Consider the following 22,647-nt stretch of genomic DNA (forward strand, 5'->3'; position numbering starts at 1 on the left):
TCTTGCTTTTGGTTAAGGGAGAGCCGGTCCAGTGCAGTGTATTCACAGATCTTATTAAGAAGAAACCCAAGTTGGATATGTGGAGAAAGGGAAGGAGTTCAAAGACATTATCATGAATATTAATATTCCAATTTCCCTAAACAGGATGAGAGTTTCACCCTCTTGTATTCACATCTTCATCCTTTCTGTTGGGGTTTTCCTTGGTATTTCCGATTCAATTTTTGGCTTACTAGTTCAAGAACTAATATATGGATCCACGTGGATATCGCCTTTGTCTTTGGTTTTGATATGGTAGGACGAAAAAAATAATTAGATCATGATGAAACGAAGTTAGAGAATATGATCAGATCATGCTTGTATCATTTCATTGTAAAATACAGTCTCTGCGTTTTGTTTAAGGTACAATATAAAAAAAATTTGCTTTGCTTAATGACATTTCAAACATAGAAGAGAGCCCATCTTGTATCAATTTTGGATTGGCTAAATCTGTCGCAACAACCGTTAAGGATGGACATGTAGGGTTAGAGACTGTTGACACTTTTAGGGACAGTGATGGGTGTGCAGTCCCCAATATTGCATAGGGAGGACAACCTTAGCCAACCCCTGAAAGCTCCATGACGGACACCATACTATCGCATGATGTCAATTTTTAAGCGTGAGAATTGAAATTCAAAATGATATTTCCAAATTATATTCTAGAAGTGGGATGATCACCTCATCAACATGTTTGGTTAGAGAATTGAAGCGTGTGAATAGCAAAATACATAGCATGAAACATCTCAATTTATCTTTTGGTAAAGTATGGTAAGGCAATGAATAAGACTGGAATAATAATACCATAAACGCGAATGCCACAACTTTTTTTTCAACCACTTAAATGTCATAACTTCTAAAAGAAACATTTATTTAATCATCATAACTTTTAATCTTTTGGTGTCATTTTCCTGAACAAGATTATGGGCGACATTGTTGAGTTGTTAGAACGATCTCTTATGTGTAAAGTGATGTCCTTGCAATAGACGAGCTGTGGAACGAACCATCGCTTTCGCTTGTGAAAAACCTTTGATGCCTCACTCACCTATTAATTTATTGGGCTCTACGCTCGCGCTTTTAGAAAAGAAAAAGGAATTACACCTACGGACTTTCAATTTCGACTCAAAAAGGTTTGGAATATCAATTTAGTTTCGAGGTGATTGCCCAGTGAGATTTCCGGTACCTCTGGGAATGCCCTGTAAAGCAATTTTGGGCCTCCGAAGGCATTTCAGTCAAAGCTTCAGTGTTTTTTGGCAACACAATGTGAATTTTGCTTTAAAGATTACTCAAAACTCAATACAAAACCCCTTTTGCTTTGGGCATGAGATTTTTAAGGAAGCAACTCCCTCGAACTAAACCTTTTTGTCCCCTTGAAATTTTCACAAGTCCCATGTTACCCTCGTCTTTTTCTTCAATTTGTAGAAAACACCATTGAAAAAAAAAAAAACATAAGGGACAAAATTTTGTGCAACAAAAGAAATGTTGTCAAAATTAAAAGGTTTAGAACAGAATTGGGAAAAGTACAATAGGTTTAGGATTTTTTGAACAATTTTCCTCTTTACCGTCAACCCAGCCTCGTTACTCTCTTGACACCCCTTCCCTCCCCATTTGGCACACAAGGTCGGCAATCGACACATTTTGGAAAACTAATTGAACTTGAGCTCATTAGGGTAATGAAGGGAGAGAGAGGAGATTCAGCGGAGATAATGGTGGTGACGTGCCTCTTTTTTTTTTCTTCTTTTTTTTTTCAAATTAATGATGTACTTCACTTAAAAGGATGATCGTGCCGCCGGACAAAAAGAAATTTCTATACAAGTGGTCTTATGCACCATTAATTAAAGAGGAGCCTTAATAGGATAACGGCGTCGTTACTTTTTAATGGTAATGGTGCAACCATGGCCGCATACTTCATTCCATGAAAGGTGGGCCACCGGTTGGAGAGGTAGCTGCAATGTACATATATAGAGTGTGTTTGATTCAATATTCACAAGAGGCTTTCAGCCTTCAAAGCCCCTTGGAGAAATCTTGGACAATTTGGCAACTATTTTGAAGTAGCTTTTAAGTGAAAGCCAGTATTGGGAAGGCTGAAAGCCAAATGCTAGTAAGGACTAGTTTTGAGCTTTCAAAGATTTGACCAAATGCTTTGAAACTTTTTTTTTCCAAAACTATCATAACTTATTCTTCAAATTTCTAATTTTGCCCTTGTTATTATTATTTTTAAATGGTGAAATAATGTTTAAAAATTAAATTTATATAAATAAAAAAATTAAATATATTTTAGTCTTTTAAAAAATTTACTTATATATTTGATTATTTTTTTAGCATTATTGTCAAAATTTTATATTTAAAAAGTTTCATACATTATTTTTTTTTCAATTTTAGAAAAATAAAAATTAAAGATGAAGGTTTGGTCTTTAAAAAAATTATATATATATATATATATATATATATGTATGTATTTGGTTTTTTAGCATTATTTTCAAATTTATATTTAAAAAGTTGTATACATTATTATTTTTTCAATTTTAAACAAATAAAAATTAAAAAATTTCGACAAAGGATTTGGTCTTTTTAAAAATAAATATATTTGATTTTTAACATTATTGTCAAAATTTATATTTAAAAAGTTGCATACATTATTTTTTTTTAATTTTAAATAGATAAAAATTAAAATATTCCGATGAAGGGTTTGGTCTTTTTTAAAATATATATATTTGATTTTTTTAGCATTATTTTCAATTTTATATTTAAAAATTTGCATACATTATTTTTTCAATTTTAAAAAATAAAAATTAAAAAATTTCGATGAAGGATTTGGTCTTTTTTAATATATATATATATATATATATATATATATATATATATATGAATTTGATTTTTTTAGCATTATTGTCAAAATTTATATTTAAAAAGTTGCATACATTATTTTTTTCAAGTTTAAATAAATGAAATTAAAAAAATAATATTAATTACCCAAATGGCTTTTCAAATGTGTTTTCTACCAAACGGCATTTTCTCAAAGTTACTTCTTAAAGTATAATTTACTAAACGGTTTTTGCATTTGCCTAAAGTCTTTTAGGCTAAACTGCTTTGCATTTTCTCAATAGGCTTTCAAAATACTGAACCAAACGCACCTATAATCACTCAAGCAAAAAGGATAAATTCATTAAAAAAGCAATTAAAGAAGTTTCCGAATTTCCAATATAAGTAAGAGGCAAGTGAGACTTCTTCACTTTTGTGAAGCAAACGGTGCTGTCATCTATTCTATTTCCATATGGAAGCTTCACTCTCGTGAGACTAACGGAGCCATCATACTCTTTTGCCATTTGAGAGTTTTAACTATCCGCTCTCTCACGAATCATTAAATTGAGGGTGGATAAAACCATTTATAGAAAATAAAAATAAAGGTATGCTATAAATACTCAATCTCTCAAAGGTAGGCCAATTTTAAGGGGACTACGGACTAATGCTTGTGTCCACTCTTTCGATGCAAAATCAAGGTGAGATGTACTTGTACTTATAACAAAGGCCACCTCCACATCGAATGTGTAGAGCTTGGGCTTCGAGTTCATAAGGTCCCTAACATGCGCAAAGACCAACTGAACCTTCGGATTGAACACATCTAGCTCATTGAACAAGAGGCATCACAAGCGATTGCTGGCTGGAGTGTACCGCCTCAAAATACGGGCGCTGTCCAGCACATCTTTGACAAATAGCATAGGATCTTGGCATCTTGATGCTACTGATGGACTAACAGCATAGGATCCCAATATTATTCTACCTCGCTTTCATGGTTGGACCACAACTATAGTAAGTTGTGGTGAATTTACATTCTTAAATAAGAAGATATTAGTTTCTCATTGTCCTCTTTTCTTCAAAAAAAAAAAAACAATGATAAGTATTAAATTAGAAAACCCCTGAGTTCATCTGTGATTGACATATGAGAAATGCAATAAGATGAACCATTGTCTCATGTTTAATGTTGAATACGCTTTAAAAATTTGACTTAAAAAGACCGCACTATAAGGATCAAAGGTGCCTCGTCAATTTCACTCACGCATGCGCGCACTGATGCGCAAGCATACATACATATATATACTAGTTTTTCCTTATCAAAATACGTATATACTAGTTGAAAAACCAGCAATCATGCATATAATTAATAATTAAGGGAGAAAAGCACCAACATTACGAACAGCCCAATACCTACTTTTGAATTGGAAATATTTTTGAACCATACTAGGCTATCAAATGTATTAATTAAAAATTCAACTACCCCATAATCTATTATATAGTCCATATCTATAATCACTTGCGTGTGGGTGGACCAGCAAAAGGACAAATAATTGCATGGACACTCTCTGCCTACAGTCTCTTCCTAGCTATTCAAGAACACTTTGCTTGACCAACAAAAGGGTACTAAGAATTTTTACTCAATTTCTTTTTGTTTGGAGACTTATATATCAAGTGGCTTCCCAATATTCTCACTGGACTTTTAGACAAGTGTCACGGGCCGATCGATTGGGATCGTAACCGCGCGGCGACTCGGGCAACTTTGGATCACCCAAGCCAAGCCTTGCTCGATCGAACGCCTACCCGCTCGCTTACCCGGATCGTTGAGAGAGAAAGTTAGAGAGAGGAGAAAGCTTTGATATTTCTAAAATGGATTGGATGATTACAAATGAGGGAGGACACCATTTTATAGTTGAGGGCCTCGGATTACATCTGTTGATCTACTTTTCATCCGGCGGCCGAGATCGCACCGCCTCAAGTACCAACATAATGTCAACTACCGTCTACCGACATAAATAACGGAACAGAAATCTAGAATATGACTCAATAACGATTTCGCCCGCCCTTGGAACCTTCGGGGAGCAGGCTTGGTGGGAATCCAAGTGAAAGCAGGAGGTCCACGGGTGAGTCGCGATTGCCCCTTGGGAACCTCTCGGGTCGACTCTCTTTAGGCCCGTGACATTCTCCCCCACTCAATCGAGCGACGTCCTCGTTGCTCTCAGCTTGACGGGCAGCCTTATGGGCTTTGGTACGAGCTTTCTTGTTCTTGTTGCGCTTCGCTCGGACGCTCATGAACAAAGGGCCGCAACCTTCTATGATGAAGTCGGACTTGGCACGCGGCTCGGTCTTCGGCTTGGACGGAGCACACGACGCGCACTCAACCTCGGGGAAGAGCGTTTGGATGGGCATAACATGTGTTGGAGTAGGATCCAACTTGACCTTTGGCTTCACCTCGGACAGCTTGTTGATGCGCATCACGGCCTTCAAGCTCTTGTCGAGGCGTCGGATCGACGCGATGGTATTGGTGTCGACCACCCCCTTGATCATGGGGATCATCAACGAACACTTTTGGTCGAAGATCATCATATACTTGGTCCTCATGTCGATCATGGCTCCCATGCTTTTGAAGAATTGCATGCCAAGAATGAGATCATAATTGTCAAGAGGGATTACCTCGAACGCTATTTTGCCTTTCCATCCGCCAATCTTGACATCCACGTCGGGAGTTGCTCCTACGCCATGGAAGTCGCCCGAATTAATGGGCTTGTACGACTTCCCAGATGGTTCCACATGAAGTCCCAAGGCCTTTGCAGCCTCGGTCAACATGAACATGTTGGACGCGCCAGTGTCGACCAAAGCATAAAGCGTTCGGCCACACACTTCGACCTCCACAAAGAACATGTCTGTGTTCGGTGCGATTCCTTCTTCTTTGGTCGGTGATCGGGCTTGGACGGAGTTGATCATTCTCACAGCTCCAATTTGGATATGCCGCTTGTCTTCTTTAGGCTCATCCCTTTCATCCTCGATGCCAAGGAGGGCGTTGATTCGACCTTTCTTCGGGCATTTTTGGGTCCAGTGTGGACCTTGGCAAATGAAGCAAGGAGAAGGCGGGGGTTGATCGAACTTACTCGTGTAGTCCGTCGGTGGTCAACCCCTTTGGAAGGATGGCTTGGAAGTTCCTTCTCCCCATGTTTTGTCTCAGCCGCCTTGTTCATGCGCGCCCCGGGGAGTGCTTCGTGCTTCATCCCCACAAGGTCGATCCGACCTCCAATCCCTTGCTCGACTCCTTGGTGAGATCGACGAGCGACTTGGCCACGCTTAGCACTTGCGCAAGACTACTCACATCCCGTCTCTTGAGCTCAAGAAGTGCCCATGGTTTCAATCCATCCATGAACGCTTCAAGAGCCTCCTCTTCGCTTAGGTTGCGAATCTGGAGTTTGAGCTCCGCGAACTCTTTCACATACTCTCATATCGTACCTCTTTGCTCGAGGCGATAGAGCTTGCTACGGGCTTCTTGCTGAGCGAACTCGGGGAAAAAGTAGTCCCAGAACTCTCTCACGAAGTCGTCCCATGTACACACGAGATTGGCGCCACATCTTACCTCATCACACCTATTGCGCCACCAAAGCATCGCCGTATCAGACAGGAACATGGAAGCGGTTCGTACCTTGGTCGACTCGTCGTGTATGTTGACGGCACCGAAGTATTGCTCCATGCTCCAGACAAAGTTGTCCACCTCCTTGGCGAATCGTTCGCCTTTGAACTCCTTTGGTTTTGGCACCTCAAGTTTAGGCACCGCTTGGGTAGGCACAACACCATTGGTGATGCTCAGCTTGCATAGGGCGAGCTCGGTCTTGAGCTCTTGGATCTCGGCCTTCATGGCTTCGACCTCGTCCCTACGCGGAGCTTCCACCTTGATCACTTGGACGCGCTCCTTCAACACATCGATCGATGCTTCAAGGGCTTCATCCTTGTCGTGTAATGGTGCGGTAGCTTCGTTGAGGCCGGTCGTGAAGTCTTCACGGAGCGAACACTCAACCTCCATGATCCGGTCTCGCACATCGTCAAGACCTTCCATGAGTTCGAGCACGACACTCCGGACCTTCCCGATCTTCTCATCGAACGTAGCTACGACGTCCATCGAGGTGTCTCTTTTCTTTGCTCGGCCACGAGTCTCCTTGACTTGCGCGGCCTCTCCATCCATGACAGCTTCTTGGCTCAACATTCCTTCGAACAGTTGGCGCTCCTTGGTCTCTCGAACGGATCTCTCTTTTGCTCTGATACCACTTGTCACGGGCTGATCAATTGGGATCGTGACCGCGCGGCGACTCGGGCAACTTTGGATCACCCAAGCCAAGCCTTGCTTGATCGAACGCCTACCCACTCGCTTACCCGGATCGTTGAGAGAGAAAGTTAGAGAGAGGAGCTTTGAAAGAAAAGGAAAGCTTTGATATTTTTGAAATGGATTAGATGATTACAAATGAGGGAGGATACCCCTTTTATAGTTGAGGGCCTCGGATTACATCCGTTGATCTACTTTTCATCCGGCAGGCGAGATCGCACCGCCTCAACTACCGACATAATGTCAACTACCGTCTACCGACATAAATAACGGAACAGAAATCTAGAATATGACTCAATGACGGTTTCGCCCACCCTTGGAACCTTCGGGGAGCTTGGTGGGAATCCGAGTGAGAGTAGGAGGTCCACGGGTGAGTCGCAATTGCCCCTTAGGAACCTCTCGGGTCGACTCTCTTTAGACCCATGACACAAGCATGACCCATCCTTAAAATGGTTGGTTCTCAATAGAATCTTGACAACCTTCAAATGACCAGGTCAATAAAATTTAGTAAAAAGTTGTAGTATCTACAGCATTACTCAAATTTGAAACTACTGGCACAAATATCTGGAAAGAGAATTACATTGACCTTTTTTTGCTAAGGTTGAATTAAAAAATGAGGAAAATTGTCCAAAAAGTCATAAACTTATTACGCTTTTATTAATTCGGTCATAAATCTTTTAATTTTGTCAATTGAGTCCATCCAACTAATTTTGACCAAAAATCATTGACACGAACACGATCGGCATTGATGTAGACAATTTTAATAATATTTCAATATTTTCCAAATATTTTAGTTTTTCTCTTATTTTATTCTTTCTTTATTTCTTTTTCTCTTTCCTCCGTTACTTTTGTCTTTCTTTTTCTTATTGTTAAGGGATGGCAGGAGGCTGCCACCACTAGCCGACAAGGGTCACAAGCCCTCGGCCAGTGGCCGACGAGGGCCGCGAGACAAGGGTGAAGGCCCTCACTCATAGCTAGGCAAGGGTCGTGACCATTGCCCAATGGCTGGCAATTGCTCATTGCCCTTGCATGTGGCTTGCGAGGGCTCGTGGCCAACCCAGTGGCTAGTGGCCCCCTACAAGCTCTTAACAATAAAATAAAATAAAATAAAAGTAAAGAAGGAAAAAGAAAAAGAAAAAATATTAAAATGTTATTAATAATTGTCCATGATAGCATAGGCCATGTCACGAAGGATGGTTGTCGTCCACGTTAACAATTTCGCCAAAATTGGTCAAACTCAATTGGCAAAACGTAAAAAAGATTTCGGATTCAATTGACAAAATTAAAAAGTTTACGACTGAATTTGCAAAAGTGCAATAAATTTAAAACTATTTAGGCAATTATCCTATGAAAAAGAATATGTGCAAGATAAAATTATGTATTTACACATTTACCTTTTGATTAAAAATCTATAAAATAATTAATTGAAAATATAGATTGTGATCCCTTGAAAGTAAGAGGTGCTCTTTATTTTTAAAATAATAGTATAGCTAAGTAATTATTTTTTTATAAAATGAACGACTTCTTCATCTACTAATTCAGATTTCGTAAATTCCAAAAAGGATAGTGTGGTAATTCTCAGTCCTCAACAATTCCAAGATGGGGACATGTCATCTTTGTAGAGCACAATAGAACGTAACTTCAACGCAACGTAGAGCATCCACAAATTTGGCCTAGAGAATAATTTGTTAAAGACTCGGGGTGTAAAGCAAATATCTGGGTCGTCATTATTGTTCACCCTCAAACTGAGAAGAAAAGCTGTGGAATTTTTGCAAATATGCCGTCGAACTCCTAAATTTCACACCTATTTGTCTTCTTCATAGGCATGTTCATCCTTAGAAAAATAACTTTTAATAAAAAAAAATAAAGATAAGTCTTGTTACGAAAGTGTATTTGACTCATAAAACTTTCAATTCATTTCGGCATTATGACAGCCCAAAAACATTTTTTTACTATTCTAATGGGCAATATAGCCATCACCACTCAACAAATCAAAAAGCAAAATTTGCAAAAATTTCATCCTTCTGTCTAGCACCGCGATCATCCTTCTAATCGAAGCACATCGCCAGCATCACCACTCAACCACCTTTCTCTCCTTTCATGATTTTAATAAGCTCAAGCTCGATTAGTTTTCCGAAATGTGTCAATTGCCGGCCTTGTGTCCCGAATGACGAGCAACGATACCTCGGATCTCCGCGAGGGAGAGAATGGGGTGGCTGCAGCTACGGCAACAACCACTTCATCAACGTCAATGACGGGCTAGTGCAATCGTGGGACGACGATTGAGGGTGGAGTGGGAAGAGGGTTTGCAGGTTGAGGGAGGGGTGTTGATTGTTGGGTTATGTTAATGTTGTTGGTGGGTTTGTCTTAGGTCACGTGTACATGTAGGTAATAGAAAGACACATCAATGTATGCCACGGGTCCAGGCAGCAACACTAGCGCCGTTGTACAATTACAGCATAATCTAGATCATTAAATTTTCTAAGCCGGAACACCATGCATAATAGTTGCCATCGTATAAATGAGAAACCATTTAAATCACTTTTTCAGTGAAGTTATAAACAAACCAACATCATCATAGTTTCATTTTATGATCTAGTCGAATTCGCAGATGAAAATTTCTTCACTAGAATTGGAAATTAGCACTTGATTCTTTTAAAGAGGTGTCAATATTGTCTAAATTAATTGTACACCTAATAAAAGCTATATAAGTAATACAGGTGAAGGTATTGTTGTGGGATCACCTCTAAGTTGTCCTTTGCATTCAATTGCAATTTGAGAATTATTTGAGGAAAATTTGAACGGTCCTATGAACCATTAATTTAAGAGTCTTAACTATCCACTCTCTCTAACTAACCATTAAACCAAGAGAGGATAAGATTGCTGGTAGAAAAGTTATTTCTAAAGTATGCTATAAATATTTAGTCTTTCTAATGCCGATCAATTTTAAGGGGATTAATATTATATTCACATTTTTGAATGATGCAAAATCGAGATGAGAGATACTTGTATTTCTTCAAAGTTTTAGGTGATAGCTAAAATCAAATGAATTGATTTTTTTTTCTCAAGTGGATAACCCTGTTTATAACACCACAAGGTATTTTTATAACCTTGAATACATCCATCAAATAGCATAAATATTTTATATCTATCTAAATCAAACAGCTTAAAATGTCCCCAACAGTACAGTTTCCCTCTCTTTTTTCACCCTCTTTTTGCTGGCTTCGCCCGTCTCCATCACTCTTTTGGTTTTTGCTCTTTCCTTCAATTTGTAAACCCAGTGGGTCCCGCCTCTGCCAGACAAAAACAAAGAATTCATGCCCTATGTGACACGTGGCGCATTCTGTTCCTGTTCCCAGACTCTCCGGTCCGACAAAGTATGGGTAGAGAAAAAGGGAACACGAGCATAGGATGTGCCTGACAACCCGTGATCTCTTGGGACCTTTTCACCTGTGAAATGCCGCTGGGCATTTTGCCTTCGTTTGTTTCACACGTTTCAGCTGAGAGAATCAATCTTGGAATTCACGCCCACATCTACACCAGATAATTCCGACACCGGTCGCGAACAACCCAGGAGAGCCCGCCCAGCCCCGCCTGGAGCCGGGCCGTCCCACGACGCTTCAGGTCGTGCCTGTACTCCAACACGACTTGCCGTAACACCTTCACGCCAAACATGTGGAGCTTGGGCTTTGGGCTCATGAGATCCCTGTCGTATGCAAAGGCCAATTGATCTCTAGGATAAAACGCGTCCTGCTTGTTGAACAAGATCCACAAAAATAGGTTGTTGGCCAGAGTTTGCCGGCCCAAAATTCAAGCGCTATCCAGCACATTTACGCCAAACGTAAGTGCTTTTCGTTAAGAGTTTCTTGAACTAGAAATAATCATAGAAAATTTCAAGAGCAAAGAGTACAAAATGATTACTCTTCAAACTCCTAAATGCAGAAGAATATGGTCTTACTTTTAATAGTTCCTATTCAAATGCAATGTTTAGAACTCTTGGCATATTGATGCTCAGAAGGACTAATAGTGTAGGATACTGATATTATTCCATCTCGCTTTCATGGTTGGACCACAACTACAATAAGGCATGGTGATTTCGACATTCTTAAATAACAAGAGCAATACTGATTTCTGGCTGTCTTCTTTTCTTCAAAAAAAAATTTATATGTATTATATAGAAAAAAAATCTTGAGTTCATCTGTGATTCACATATGAGGAGTGCAAAAATATTGATAGTTGACTCATGATTATATGTGCAACACACTCTAAAATTTTGAATTAAAGTACTGCAGTATGAGGATCATAGGTGCCTTTTCAACTTCGCACCATGGAAATGCACGCGAACGCACCCAAATACATGTTGAAAAGCTAGCAATCATTCATATAAGTAGTAATTATGGGAGAAAAGCACCAGCATTACAAGCAGCCAAAGCCTGTTTTTGAATAGGGTTCTTATAAATATTTCTGAGCCACTTTTTAGGCTATTAAATGGGTTGATTGATAGTTGAACTACGAACTACCCAACAATCTATTGTAGAGTCCGCATCTATAATCACCTGAACGTGGGTGGACCAGCAAAAGGACAAATTATTGCATGGACACTATCTGCGTACAGCCTATTCCTGGCTATTTAACAATAATTTGCTTGACCAATAAAAGGGTACTAAGAATTTTAACTCAAATTTTGTTTTTTTTTTTTTTTTTTTTTGGAAACTTATATGTCAATTGGCCTCCCAATATTCCAATTAGACTTTCAGACAAGCATGACCCATCCTTAAAATGGTTGGTTCTCAGTAAAATCTTGCCAGCCGTCAAGTGGCTTTTGATCAACAGAATTTAGTTTTAAAAAAAAGATATATACAGTATCTTTAGCTTTACTCAAATTTGAATTTCATATGTTCAGGCTTGAACTTTATCAAACAATGAATGAAATTACTGGTACAATCAATTACAAATATCTAGAAAGAGAAAAATACATTGTCCTTTTTTTACGTAAGTTGAATTCTAAAAGAATATGCGCACAATAGAATTATGAATTTACACATTTACCTGTTGATTAAAGATCTTTAATATACTAAATGAGGATATTCTAAGGAAAAATAAAGATTGTGATCCCTTGAAAATAGAAGGTCCTCTTTATTTTTTAAAATAATAGTATAGCAAATTGATAATTTTTTGTATAATGAACGACTTGTTTATGTATTAATTTGGATTTCGTAGATTCCAAAATGAACAATGAAGATATTTCCAATCCTCGACAATTCCATATTGAAATAGTTCCAACGTAGGGGCATGTCATCCTGTAGTTGTAAAGCACAATAGAACATAACTTCAACGCAACGCAGAGCATCCACAAATTTGGCCTAGAGATTAATTTCTTAAAGATATGGGGTGTATAACAAATTATCTGGGTCCCGCCATTACTATTCGCCCCCAAACTCAGAAGAAAAGCTGTGGAATATGCTAATTTTGCAAAATTGCCCTTGTACAACCAAATTTCACACCTATTTGTCTTCCTTATAGGCACCTTCATTTTTAGTAAAAAAATTTTATTAAAAAAAATTTACTTAAGATTTGGTGTATAAAATGAAGGTTATAAAGATTTGGTGTATAAAATGAAGGCTATAATATATTTTGCTCACGTGTAATTAGCATGGTCGATTTCAAAAATTTTAAATTGGATGAGATTACGTACTTATATTTTATGTGGTTGATTGTCTAAAAAAATCCAAGAAATATTGTACAGCAGCCCATTATGTCCTACAAATGACACAACAATGGTCAATGCAATTTGACCTGACAAATGAGATTCAAACATTATAGGAAAAGTGACATGACATGGCATCACATCATTTTATCAATCACATCATCTAATCATTAGATCATTATGTTAAATTAATTACATCTTCATTCATCAATCAGATTATCAAATCATTAAATCATTAATCGAGTCATCATTCAGTTAATCAAATCTACAAGCATTGCAAGAATCACTTGGTCATCTAATCATCATAAGTCAATAGTCGAATGTATAGCGAACAAGCAATCTACCCAAATGGAGAAATATGGGGCTTAAACGAACACAAACCATGTAGGTTAGAAAATTTCGATACAAGTATTGCCCCAATTGTTCAAGAATTGACTAAAAAGTTCGACATCTGTTTCGGAAAATTGCATTTTCATCGATGTTTTTGGAAGGTTGTTTCATCAGAACTCAACACTCTTGTTGTGGATGCTTTTTTGACAAACTCGCTTAAACGTTAAAATGTCTTAGCTAGTAAAGTAAAGTGATGTGGACCGGTCAAAATACTTGTCCAAGTGTGTTTGGTTTTCGTTCTTAAAGTTTCGAGACACAAAGGATCGCTTACCCACCGATCACAATGGTCTTAGGGAAAAGGATGTAACTAAACTAGCTTTGGGGCTTGAGAAGCCAAAATGGGAACCTTGCATTTCACTACATCCATCACCTCGTATCCCTTCCAAACTACAATGTTTATATCACCAACGATAGTAGCATGCATTCTAGCGCAATTTTCAGTGCGGCAAACATTGTAATGACCTAATTCATATCGAAGATTCAAAATAGTCATTACCACAATTTAATAGCATGCATGATTCTCGTAATATGTCAGCAGCATAACAATGTTTGTTATGACTTTAGATTTCATTTTGGCATTGTGATGGCCTAAACACTATTTTTTTTTTTTTTTTTAACTATTCGAAGGGCAACATAGCCATCTCCCTCCCTCCCTCCCTCCCTCCCTCCAAACACATCGGTTTATGCCACATGTCCAGGCAGCAACACTAGCGCGGTAGTCCAATCGCAAGATAACCATTTTGTGCATCATTGAATTTTCTAAGCCCGAACTACATGCATAATGGTCCCAATTGTGTAAATCAAAAACCACTTAACTCGCTTTTTCAATGATATTATGAACGAAGCCACATCATCATAGTTTCATTTTATGACCCACTCAAATTTGCAAATGAAAATTTCTTCAACGGAATTGAAATAGGTTATCTATTTTCTTAATAAGGTTAAGGATCTATTTTAGCTAAATCAATTGTATACCTAATAAAAGCTATATAAATAATACAATTGAAGGCATTATCAAGAGATAACCTCCAAGTCGCCCTTTGCATTTAATTGCAATTCGAGAATTACTTTCAAACAAAAAAAAATTGAGCATGCACCACTAAAAGTTTAGGAATCTTTACATGTGAAGTACTTATCCATCATTAATTTGAGGTTTTATCGATTTGCTTTCTCAATGACCATCCACTCAATGATGGATAAATCAACTTGTGGAGAAACATCTTTGCAATATCAATGTATGCTATATTATTAATTAACTATCATTTAAAATGCAAAATGATTATTGTGTGAGCCAATTTTAAGAAGACTATCGCTTATGAATTCATCATCCACTCTTTAGAACGATGCAAAATTAAAGGAAGATATATGATGGCTCAAATCAAATTAATTGAATCTTATTTCTTAAATTAAGGGAATTTTTACATCGAATTTCATAACCATATTTACGACACCACGTGGTCTTGATATAAACTTGAATTTAGCCAGCAAACGGCATAAAATTTTCATACCCATCTAAATCAAACAGCATCGCTCTCTTTTTCGTCCCCTTTTTCCTTTTTTCCCCTTCATCGCTTGTTTGTTCTTTTTCTATGTAAACCCAATTTGGCCCCACTCTGCAAGACAAAAACAAAAAGAGTTGCTGCCATTTGCGACACGTGGCGCGTCACCGTTCCTGTTCGCAGACTTTCCAGCCCGGCAATTAATATGGACAGAAAAAGAGGAGCATGAGCGGTAATGTGCCTGACAACCTGTGATCTCCTGGCAGCTTTTCGCCTGTGAAATGCGGTTGGGCAGTTTCCCTTTTGTTTGTTTTCCAATGCATCAGTTGGGAGATTCAACTGTGGGATTCACCCCCACATCTCCTCCAAATACTTCTGGCAACCGCCGCCAAAACTGCCGTTCCCGGACAACTCTGGAGAGCCCGCCCTTTTTGTCCTCCGCATCCCCCCGGCCCCGCCCGCAGACGAGGCAGCCCCGCCACGCTTCAGGTTGTGCCTGTACTCCAGCACGACTTGCTCGAACACTTCCACATCGAACATGTTGAGCTTGGGCTTCGGGCTCATGAGGTCCCTCACGTACGCAAAGGCCAATTGATCCCTCGGATTGAATGCATCTAGCTCGTTAAACAAGAGGCACGAGAAGAGGTTGGTGGTTGGAGTGTGCCGCCTCAAAATTAGGGCGCTGTCCGGCACATCTATAACAAATATAAGAGCTTTTTGTTAAGAGGTTTTTGAACTGGAAATAATTTGTATATTGAAAGTTTCGAGCTCAAAAAGTAAAAAATTGTTACAATTCAATTTCCTAAATGCATAGAGTACGAATGGCTTACTTTTAATTGTTCCTACTCGAATTCAATGTTTGGTAGATGCTACTACAGGACTACTAGTGCATGACCCCACTATGAAACTTTCTTGCTTTCATGGTTGGACCACAACTATAATAAGTTGTGGTGATTTTTCATCCTTAAATAAAGAGAGCAATACCAATTTCTCACCATTGTCTTTCTTCCAAAAAAAAAAACAATTACATGTATTAAGTAGAAAAAATCATAATTTCATCTATAATTCACATATGGGGAGGGTTATAATATAAACAGTTGACTCATGATTATATGTTCAATACACTTTAAAAATCTGAATTAAAGGGACTGCACTGTAAGGATCATAGGTGCCTTATTAAATCCATGCCACGCATGCATGCATGAACGCACCAACATACATACACATATGCTAGTTGAAAAACCATCAACATTCATATAATTAGCACTTAAGGGAGAAAAGCACCAACATTACAAACAGCCAATGCCTATTTTTGAAGCGGTTTCCTTCCTATAAATATTTTTGAACCACTTACTAGGCTATTAAATGAGTTAATGGATAGTTCAACTACCTAATAATGTAATGGTGTCCATATCTATAATCACTTGCATGTGGGTGGACCAGCAAAAGGACAAATGATTGCATGGACAACCCTCTCTTCCTACAGCCCATTCCTAGCTATTCAAGAATCATATACTTAATCAAGGACATTCTAAGAAAAAACAAAGATGGTGGTCCCTCGAAAGTAGGAGGTCCTCTTTATTTTTAAAACAATAGTATAGATGAGTAATTATATTTTGAATAGAGAACGACTTCTTTATCTACTAATCCAGATTCCGTAGATTCCGAAAAGAAGAGTGTGGAAATTTCCTCGTTCATTTTTCTCTCTCGCCATGTAGAGCTCTCCTTACCCTCTACGCGGTACCTCTCTTCAGACCCAATTCCAACTCATTGCCTTTCCTTTCCAATCCTCAACAACTTCAATTTGAAATAATTCCAAGACAGGGACATATCATCTTGTAGAGCACAAAAGAACGTAACTTAAAAGCAACGTAGAGCATCCATAGTTTTGGCCTAAAAGAATAATTTGTTAAAGATTTGGCGGTGTAAAACAAAACAACTGGGTCCCCCCATTAGCTTTCACCCCCACAAAAAATGAGAAAGAAAAGCTACGGAATATGCTGATTTTTGCAAAAATTCCCTTCTACTCCCAAATTTACACCTTTTTGTCTTCTTCATAGGCACGTCCATCTTTAGTAAGAATATAATTTTTAACATAAAAATTTGCTTAATATTTGGAGTATAAAGGGAAGACTATAATTAATAAACAGGATGAGATTACATACTTATATTTTTTTGGGGATAATCATCCAAGAAGCACTAAGCATACAATACAATCGTCAATCAAATCTTAAACTTTTCAATTTAATCAGTTCGGTCCTAAGCTTTTTGACGATTCACCAATGTAGTTGTTTCGGTCAATTTTAGTTGAAAATCGCTAATATAAACGCTAGCCCACATCAAGTTGCCAAAAGGCTAAGAACTAAAAATGACCGTCGTATATACTTTCCCCTATATTTCTTCATCTTTTCTTCACCTATTTTCTTTTGTTCACCTCAAATTTCTTCACTAAGTTTTTCTTTCAGATCCCACACTTTAAGCTTTCCAAGAAAAAGCCAGGCTCTTGAGAGGCACAACAACAAATGAAGAAAATTAAAACGACGATGGCGAAAACATCCGGTCTAGTGGGTGACTGGCCCAGTAAGTTCGTTAACCACTCCTACAAAACACAACGGGACCAGCAGATACTGAGGACGATACATCAAGAGGTTCTTTCAAAATCAATGCAAGTGGCAAGTTGTTTAATAAAATAATTATAATTGTATATTTATAGTCAGGTCAATCCTATTTGTATAATCGCTTTGGCTATATTAACGTAACCTTTTGTTTTTATTTATAGAACAAGGTCATGCGATGCACGTAGTCTTCGAGTAGTCTTCTCTTTAACGTAGAAACGATGAAAAATATGAATGGGATTGGCCCCTGTTTCAACTAAATCGTTGGAGAATAATTTAGGGAAAATACCCAAAAGCATGGCTTACTTTTCACACAATGTCAAAAAAAAAAAAAACATCTGTGTTTTCTAAAATACTAAAGTACTACCTCCATACAAAATTCCTACTTTGAAAAGACTAAAGTGGCACTCTGCAAATCCTCAAACCACCAAACTGTCCTACAAACCCTAGGTTTCCTCACCCACAAATTCCCATCTCCCCTCCACCACTCACCAACGTCCGAGGCCGTCTTCCGCCTCCTGCCCTGCCACGGCGGTTGTCGTAGCCGACTCGCCTCCCCACCACTACCCTTAACTCATTCCCTTGTCTCGCGACACTACATGTGGCGGCCATGGCTGCAAGCTCTAAGCTCTAGCGATAATGGCGTGAGGTTAGAGCACGAGTGTATCCGAGATTTCTAATAACATTGATTTGTGTTGCTTGCGATCTATAATGTAGATAGTTTGCTTACACGTGTAGTGCAAAACTATTATTTGTTATGAATAGGGATTACTAAAGACACCTACCTCCTAGTACCCCTCGATTGCTTCCCTACTTATTTTATAATCGGTATGTTAGTTTGACTTGAACTCTCACTAGACGTTTAAGACCCTCTAAGCCCTATAGTTTGTTTTCCTTTCTTCATTTCGAAATTGTTAGCCGGGTTCTTGGCTCCTTAACCTCACTGACAGTAGACAAATCAAAGTCGTTATCAATGAAAATGTCTGGACATTAATTGCCATTGATAGTAAAAACATATTCTGTCGATTAATTTTCTAAACGTGGAAACGATCATTTTTAGCAAAATCTTTAGTAAATCATTGATATTTCTTTTTCTTTAGAACCAACCCTCGATGGCCGTCTTGGAACAAGTTAGTCCTGTGGCCTGCAGCCGCCCTTTCTGGCTCACTACTCTTTTCCCGTTGTCGCCTTTAATATTCCCTCGTCTTGGACTTTTCTAGAGCAAGCTTTTCAGAAATTTTATATCAAAAAGAAAAAAGGGAAAATTTTTCTAATTCATTTTCCAAAACACTATAAAAAAAATCAAGATTAGGCGTTTTATAATTTTGAAGTTGATGATTTTTTGCGAATTAAACGGAGGAGGAGGTCATGTTACCTGAAGAATATGGAAGCTTGTTGTGCGACCATGGCTGAAGCCCATTCTCGCAGTAGGTCTCCATTTGCTTCTTCAGCGAATCCACGTCCCGCCACTTCTGCCACCTCGCGGTGGCCATCGCCTCTTCCATGGTGTGCACGTAGTACGGATGCCTCGACACCGCCATGTCCGTACCCTCCCGCACGAGCAGCGAGTGGACCAGCAGGACCGGATCGACCACCATCTGCAGCTTCGCGTCGATCCACACGCTGAATTTCGAGTTCGGGAACAGCCTGTGCACCAGGTGCTTCGGGATCACCCCGTTCATCGCCGGGTTCTCGTACAGGCGCTCGCCCGCGACTTCCACGATCCTCCACGCCCCTATCTTGCGCGCCGCTCCCGAGTTCCGCAGGATCAAGTTGTGGTTCTCGAGGACTCTCGCGGTGGCGTTGTCGACGAACATGAAGAAGCACACGCTGGCCAGGGTTTGGGATCCAAGCCCTCTGGGCTGGCGGATCTTGTCGTGGTCGTTGAATATGGCGGAGGCCACGACTACTCCGCCGCATTTCTCCATGGCCTCCCTATCTGAATTTCCACGCGAAACGAAGAGGAAGGGATCAATTCAAACCCAATAAATTTCGATTCTTGCTGCAGCATTCAGGAAAGTCTCGATATTAAAATTCTAAATGAAAGGATGCCGACCGATATCAATGGTCAAGAACCTGAAACCAACAACACAACAAAACAGAATTCACTGAATTTTCTGAACCCGTTTTCCTCATTTGTGCGTCTTGGCCAACGTCTTGAGAAACGGAATCGATATGGAACGGAGTACCATAACAGAGGACCAAACAACACAAAAAAAAAAAAAGAAGAAGAAAAGAAAAATTTCCTATAATTTCTGGCCAAGACTCACCGTCCATGCTGATGGGGAATTCCTTGAAGAATCCACACGGGACTTCGACGCCGTCGTTGCTATGATCGAAATAAGAAAACCGCTCTCGGGCACTGAACGCCCCGCCAAAGTTATCATCTCTGCCCTTCTTGTACCTCAGAGGAGGCGGCGGCGGCAACGTCGATGGTGATGACCAGGAAGAATTCGCGCACAAATCTCTGATCTCCTCGACTGCTTTCGAATAATCTGATTCACCAAAAGGGGAGAAAAACACTAGATCAGCGGACGATGAGAATGAGACGATCGCAGTTTCCTATTGGAAAATCCCAAACCCAGAAAACGGTTCGACGGGGACGACCTGAGAAGAGGACGGGGGAGGAGCAGGCGGGGCGGGCGGTCGGGAGGGCGTACTTGTGCTCGCCGTAGGAGGGAGGGTAGGAGAAGAGAGGGGACTGGAGGGGGTCGAAGGGGGAGGACCGGAGGAGGCACTTGGTCGGGGAGAGAGAGGTGTAGAGGGCCAGGAAGAGGGAGGTGAAAAGGTAGAGCAGGGAGAAACAGAGCAGCTTCGATTGGAAGAGGACCGGTGGCTTCCCCATTGAAGTTTCGATTCGAGGCTATGGGTTTCCACGCCCTTTTGGCGAATTTGTGGCAATCATTCCTTTTCTCTTTTCGCTTTATGTATCCCGGAAGAATAATCAAGCGAGGTCGAATCCTTAAATATTGCGTCTAGAAAAAAAAGGGCTTTTTTTTTTTAATGTATTTTATTTGGCAGCGCAGTGTCCGACACTCTTTCGATACTATATTAATTCCACCGGATACGATCGTGGGTAATTTTATTCTGGGTAATTTTATCGGAAATTACATAGGCAGCTATAAGATAATGTACGATGATTCAAACCCATGTTTTGCTTACCATTTCATAAATTAAAGGAAAGTTGGTAATGTGTTCTGACACATAAATGCCAACTACCGCAAAGCATATGAGTGCTAAACTTTTTTTTGTCGTACCTCCAATTGAATGCCACTTGATTATTGCGTGAATTTCACACGCAACGCATGTCATTATTGAGTCACCGCATTGATTATCGAGTGTACAAAACATATTTTGGGCTGTCGTGTTATCTGCTTAATTTTTGTAAGCTGATTAATGGTACGCATTTCACCGGAAAAGCGAGAAATCTTTTGAATTAATGGAATGAATGAAGGTTATGGAAAGGTATTCTTTGTTGATTCTGGATAGGAAAATACATGGCTGAATTAAAGGCAATAAAATTGCAAACATTGGAAATGAAAGGTTGCAATAAATGTAAATTGTGTAGGAAACTGAAGAAAATAAAAAGTTGCCACGAATTTAAAGATGAAACTAAAATCATAAACAAGCGTGCTTTTATTAATTATGCAAGAGAGTTTACAATGACAACATTGTGGGCTTTTATATCCCATTTACAACAATTATTAGGGATGAGCACGGTTTAGGTGGGTAGTTCCTGCTTTGGAATCAAAACTGCCTATTAATGATCGGTTCCAAAAAGCTAGAACCAAGACTTGCCTATTGATTCAATGGATCCACCCAAGAACCGGACCACTGGTCGGGTTCAATTCCGGGTGGATCCATGGAACCAGTCCCCAATCCCTACAAAACATGTTCGGCCTTATATTCGGGTTAAATTGCAAGCCATTAAATTTGATTAATGATTGAAAACGATAAGGCAAAACGTACAAACAATATTTGTTAGCTAAAAATTTAATTTCTTCAAAGGTCATGATGTGGAGAATTAAACTCTACGTTAGAAATATATGGAGAATCAAACTCTACATTAAAAGTCCTAACCTTTATAGAAGTTAAAACATTGATCACTTAATTCATCCTTTTTACGTCAACCTAATTTAATAATGGGATTGGCTAAGGAGAGACCTAATTATACTCTTAAACAAGCTATTGGCTCTTATGGACATCCCCAAGTGGTTCTCTCCTTCCTCTACATTTGTTAACATTGTTTGTGCGGACATAGACTTTCTAAATATTTTTTTAAATTTTTTAAAATGTCTTTTCTTTTAAATTTTTTTGTCCTTTCTTTTTCTTTTTTTTTTCTTTTCATTTTGGCTGTTCCACATTAGCATCAACTGTGCTATATAGGATGGCCAATGTCATGCTAGTGATTTCTGACCAAAATTAGTTGAATGGACTCAGTTGGCAAAATGTGAAAAGGCTTTTAACTCAATTAATTCAATTGAAAAGTTTAAAATTAAATTGACACCGCGGCTTTCTTATTTGTAAATAAAAAGGGGATAGTATTTGGTACATATCGTCAAAAAATTATTCAAAAGGTCACAAACCTATTGTATAGTAGCTAATTTAGTCTTAAATCTTTTAATTTTGCTAATTCAATCCTAACTATTTTGATTATACCAATTTAGTCATGAATCTCTAAATGATTTGCCAAACTAGCCCTCAACCTTTTAGTGAATTGTCAATTTAGTCATTTTGACTAATTTTAATTGGACATCACTAACGTGGAGAATTTTTTTAAATATTTAAACAATTTCCCAAAATTTTTATTATTTTTTCTTTTCTTTTCTTTTCTTTTTTCTCTCTCTTTTTACACATGTCGGCCAAACCACCGACCACAAGTAGAGAGCTAGCGACCTCTGCCAGCCTCTGGGCAAGGACCGACAACCCTCGCCAAGCCTTGGGTGAGGGCCATGAAGCCCATATCAACCATGAGTAAGGGTCATGGCCCTCGCCTCACCAAATATAGCAAGGGTGTCATGGCCCTCATTGTGGCTATGAGGGATGAGGCAAGGGCTTGGTGACTCTTGGCCAATGGCTGGCAGCTCAACCAGCCATGTGTAGAAAGAAGGGAAAAAACAAAAGAAAAAATTAATAAAAAATTAATTCAAAAAATTCAGAAATATTTTTAAAAATTTTGAAAATTATCTACGTCAGCGTCGATTGTGTCACATAGGTTGGCTAGACTAATTGGACTGCACATTAGTGATGTCTAACCAAAATTAGCCA

At 39.0% G+C, this 22,647-nt stretch overlaps 1 protein-coding gene across 1 annotated transcript; it reads right to left on the bottom strand.

The window, feature by feature from the left end:
• Positions 1–14,634: 14,634 nt before the first annotated feature.
• On the bottom strand, positions 14,635–20,299 carry LOC104444828. Its single transcript, XM_010058583.3, has 4 exons — positions 19,987–20,299; positions 19,650–19,874; positions 18,755–19,318; positions 14,635–15,459 (listed from the first exon to the last, which is right to left on the bottom strand). Exons 1-4 carry the CDS (start codon positions 20,222–20,224, stop codon positions 15,113–15,115), a joined length of 1,374 nt encoding a protein of 457 aa, XP_010056885.2. The 5' UTR covers positions 20,225–20,299; the 3' UTR covers positions 14,635–15,112.
• Between the last annotated feature and the right edge of the window lie 2,348 nt (positions 20,300–22,647).

This window comes from Eucalyptus grandis, chromosome 5 (assembly GCF_016545825.1).
Source record: "Eucalyptus grandis isolate ANBG69807.140 chromosome 5, ASM1654582v1, whole genome shotgun sequence".
NCBI classification, from domain to species: domain Eukaryota; kingdom Viridiplantae; phylum Streptophyta; class Magnoliopsida; order Myrtales; family Myrtaceae; genus Eucalyptus; species Eucalyptus grandis.

Bases quoted from the DNA above. Each gene is read 5' to 3' on its own strand.
- LOC104444828 (XM_010058583.3), bottom strand. From the start codon at position 20,224: ATGGGGAAGCCACCGGTCCTCTTCCAATCGAAGCTGCTCTGTTTCTCC. The intron at 19,875-19,986 runs GTCGTCCCCGTC...TTGGTGAATCAG, and splicing joins CTCCCCCGTCCTCTTCTCAG to ATTATTCGAAAGCAGTCGAG. The intron at 15,460-18,754 runs GTAACATGACCT...TATTTGTTATAG, and splicing joins CAAGCTTCCATATTCTTCAG to ATGTGCCGGACAGCGCCCTA.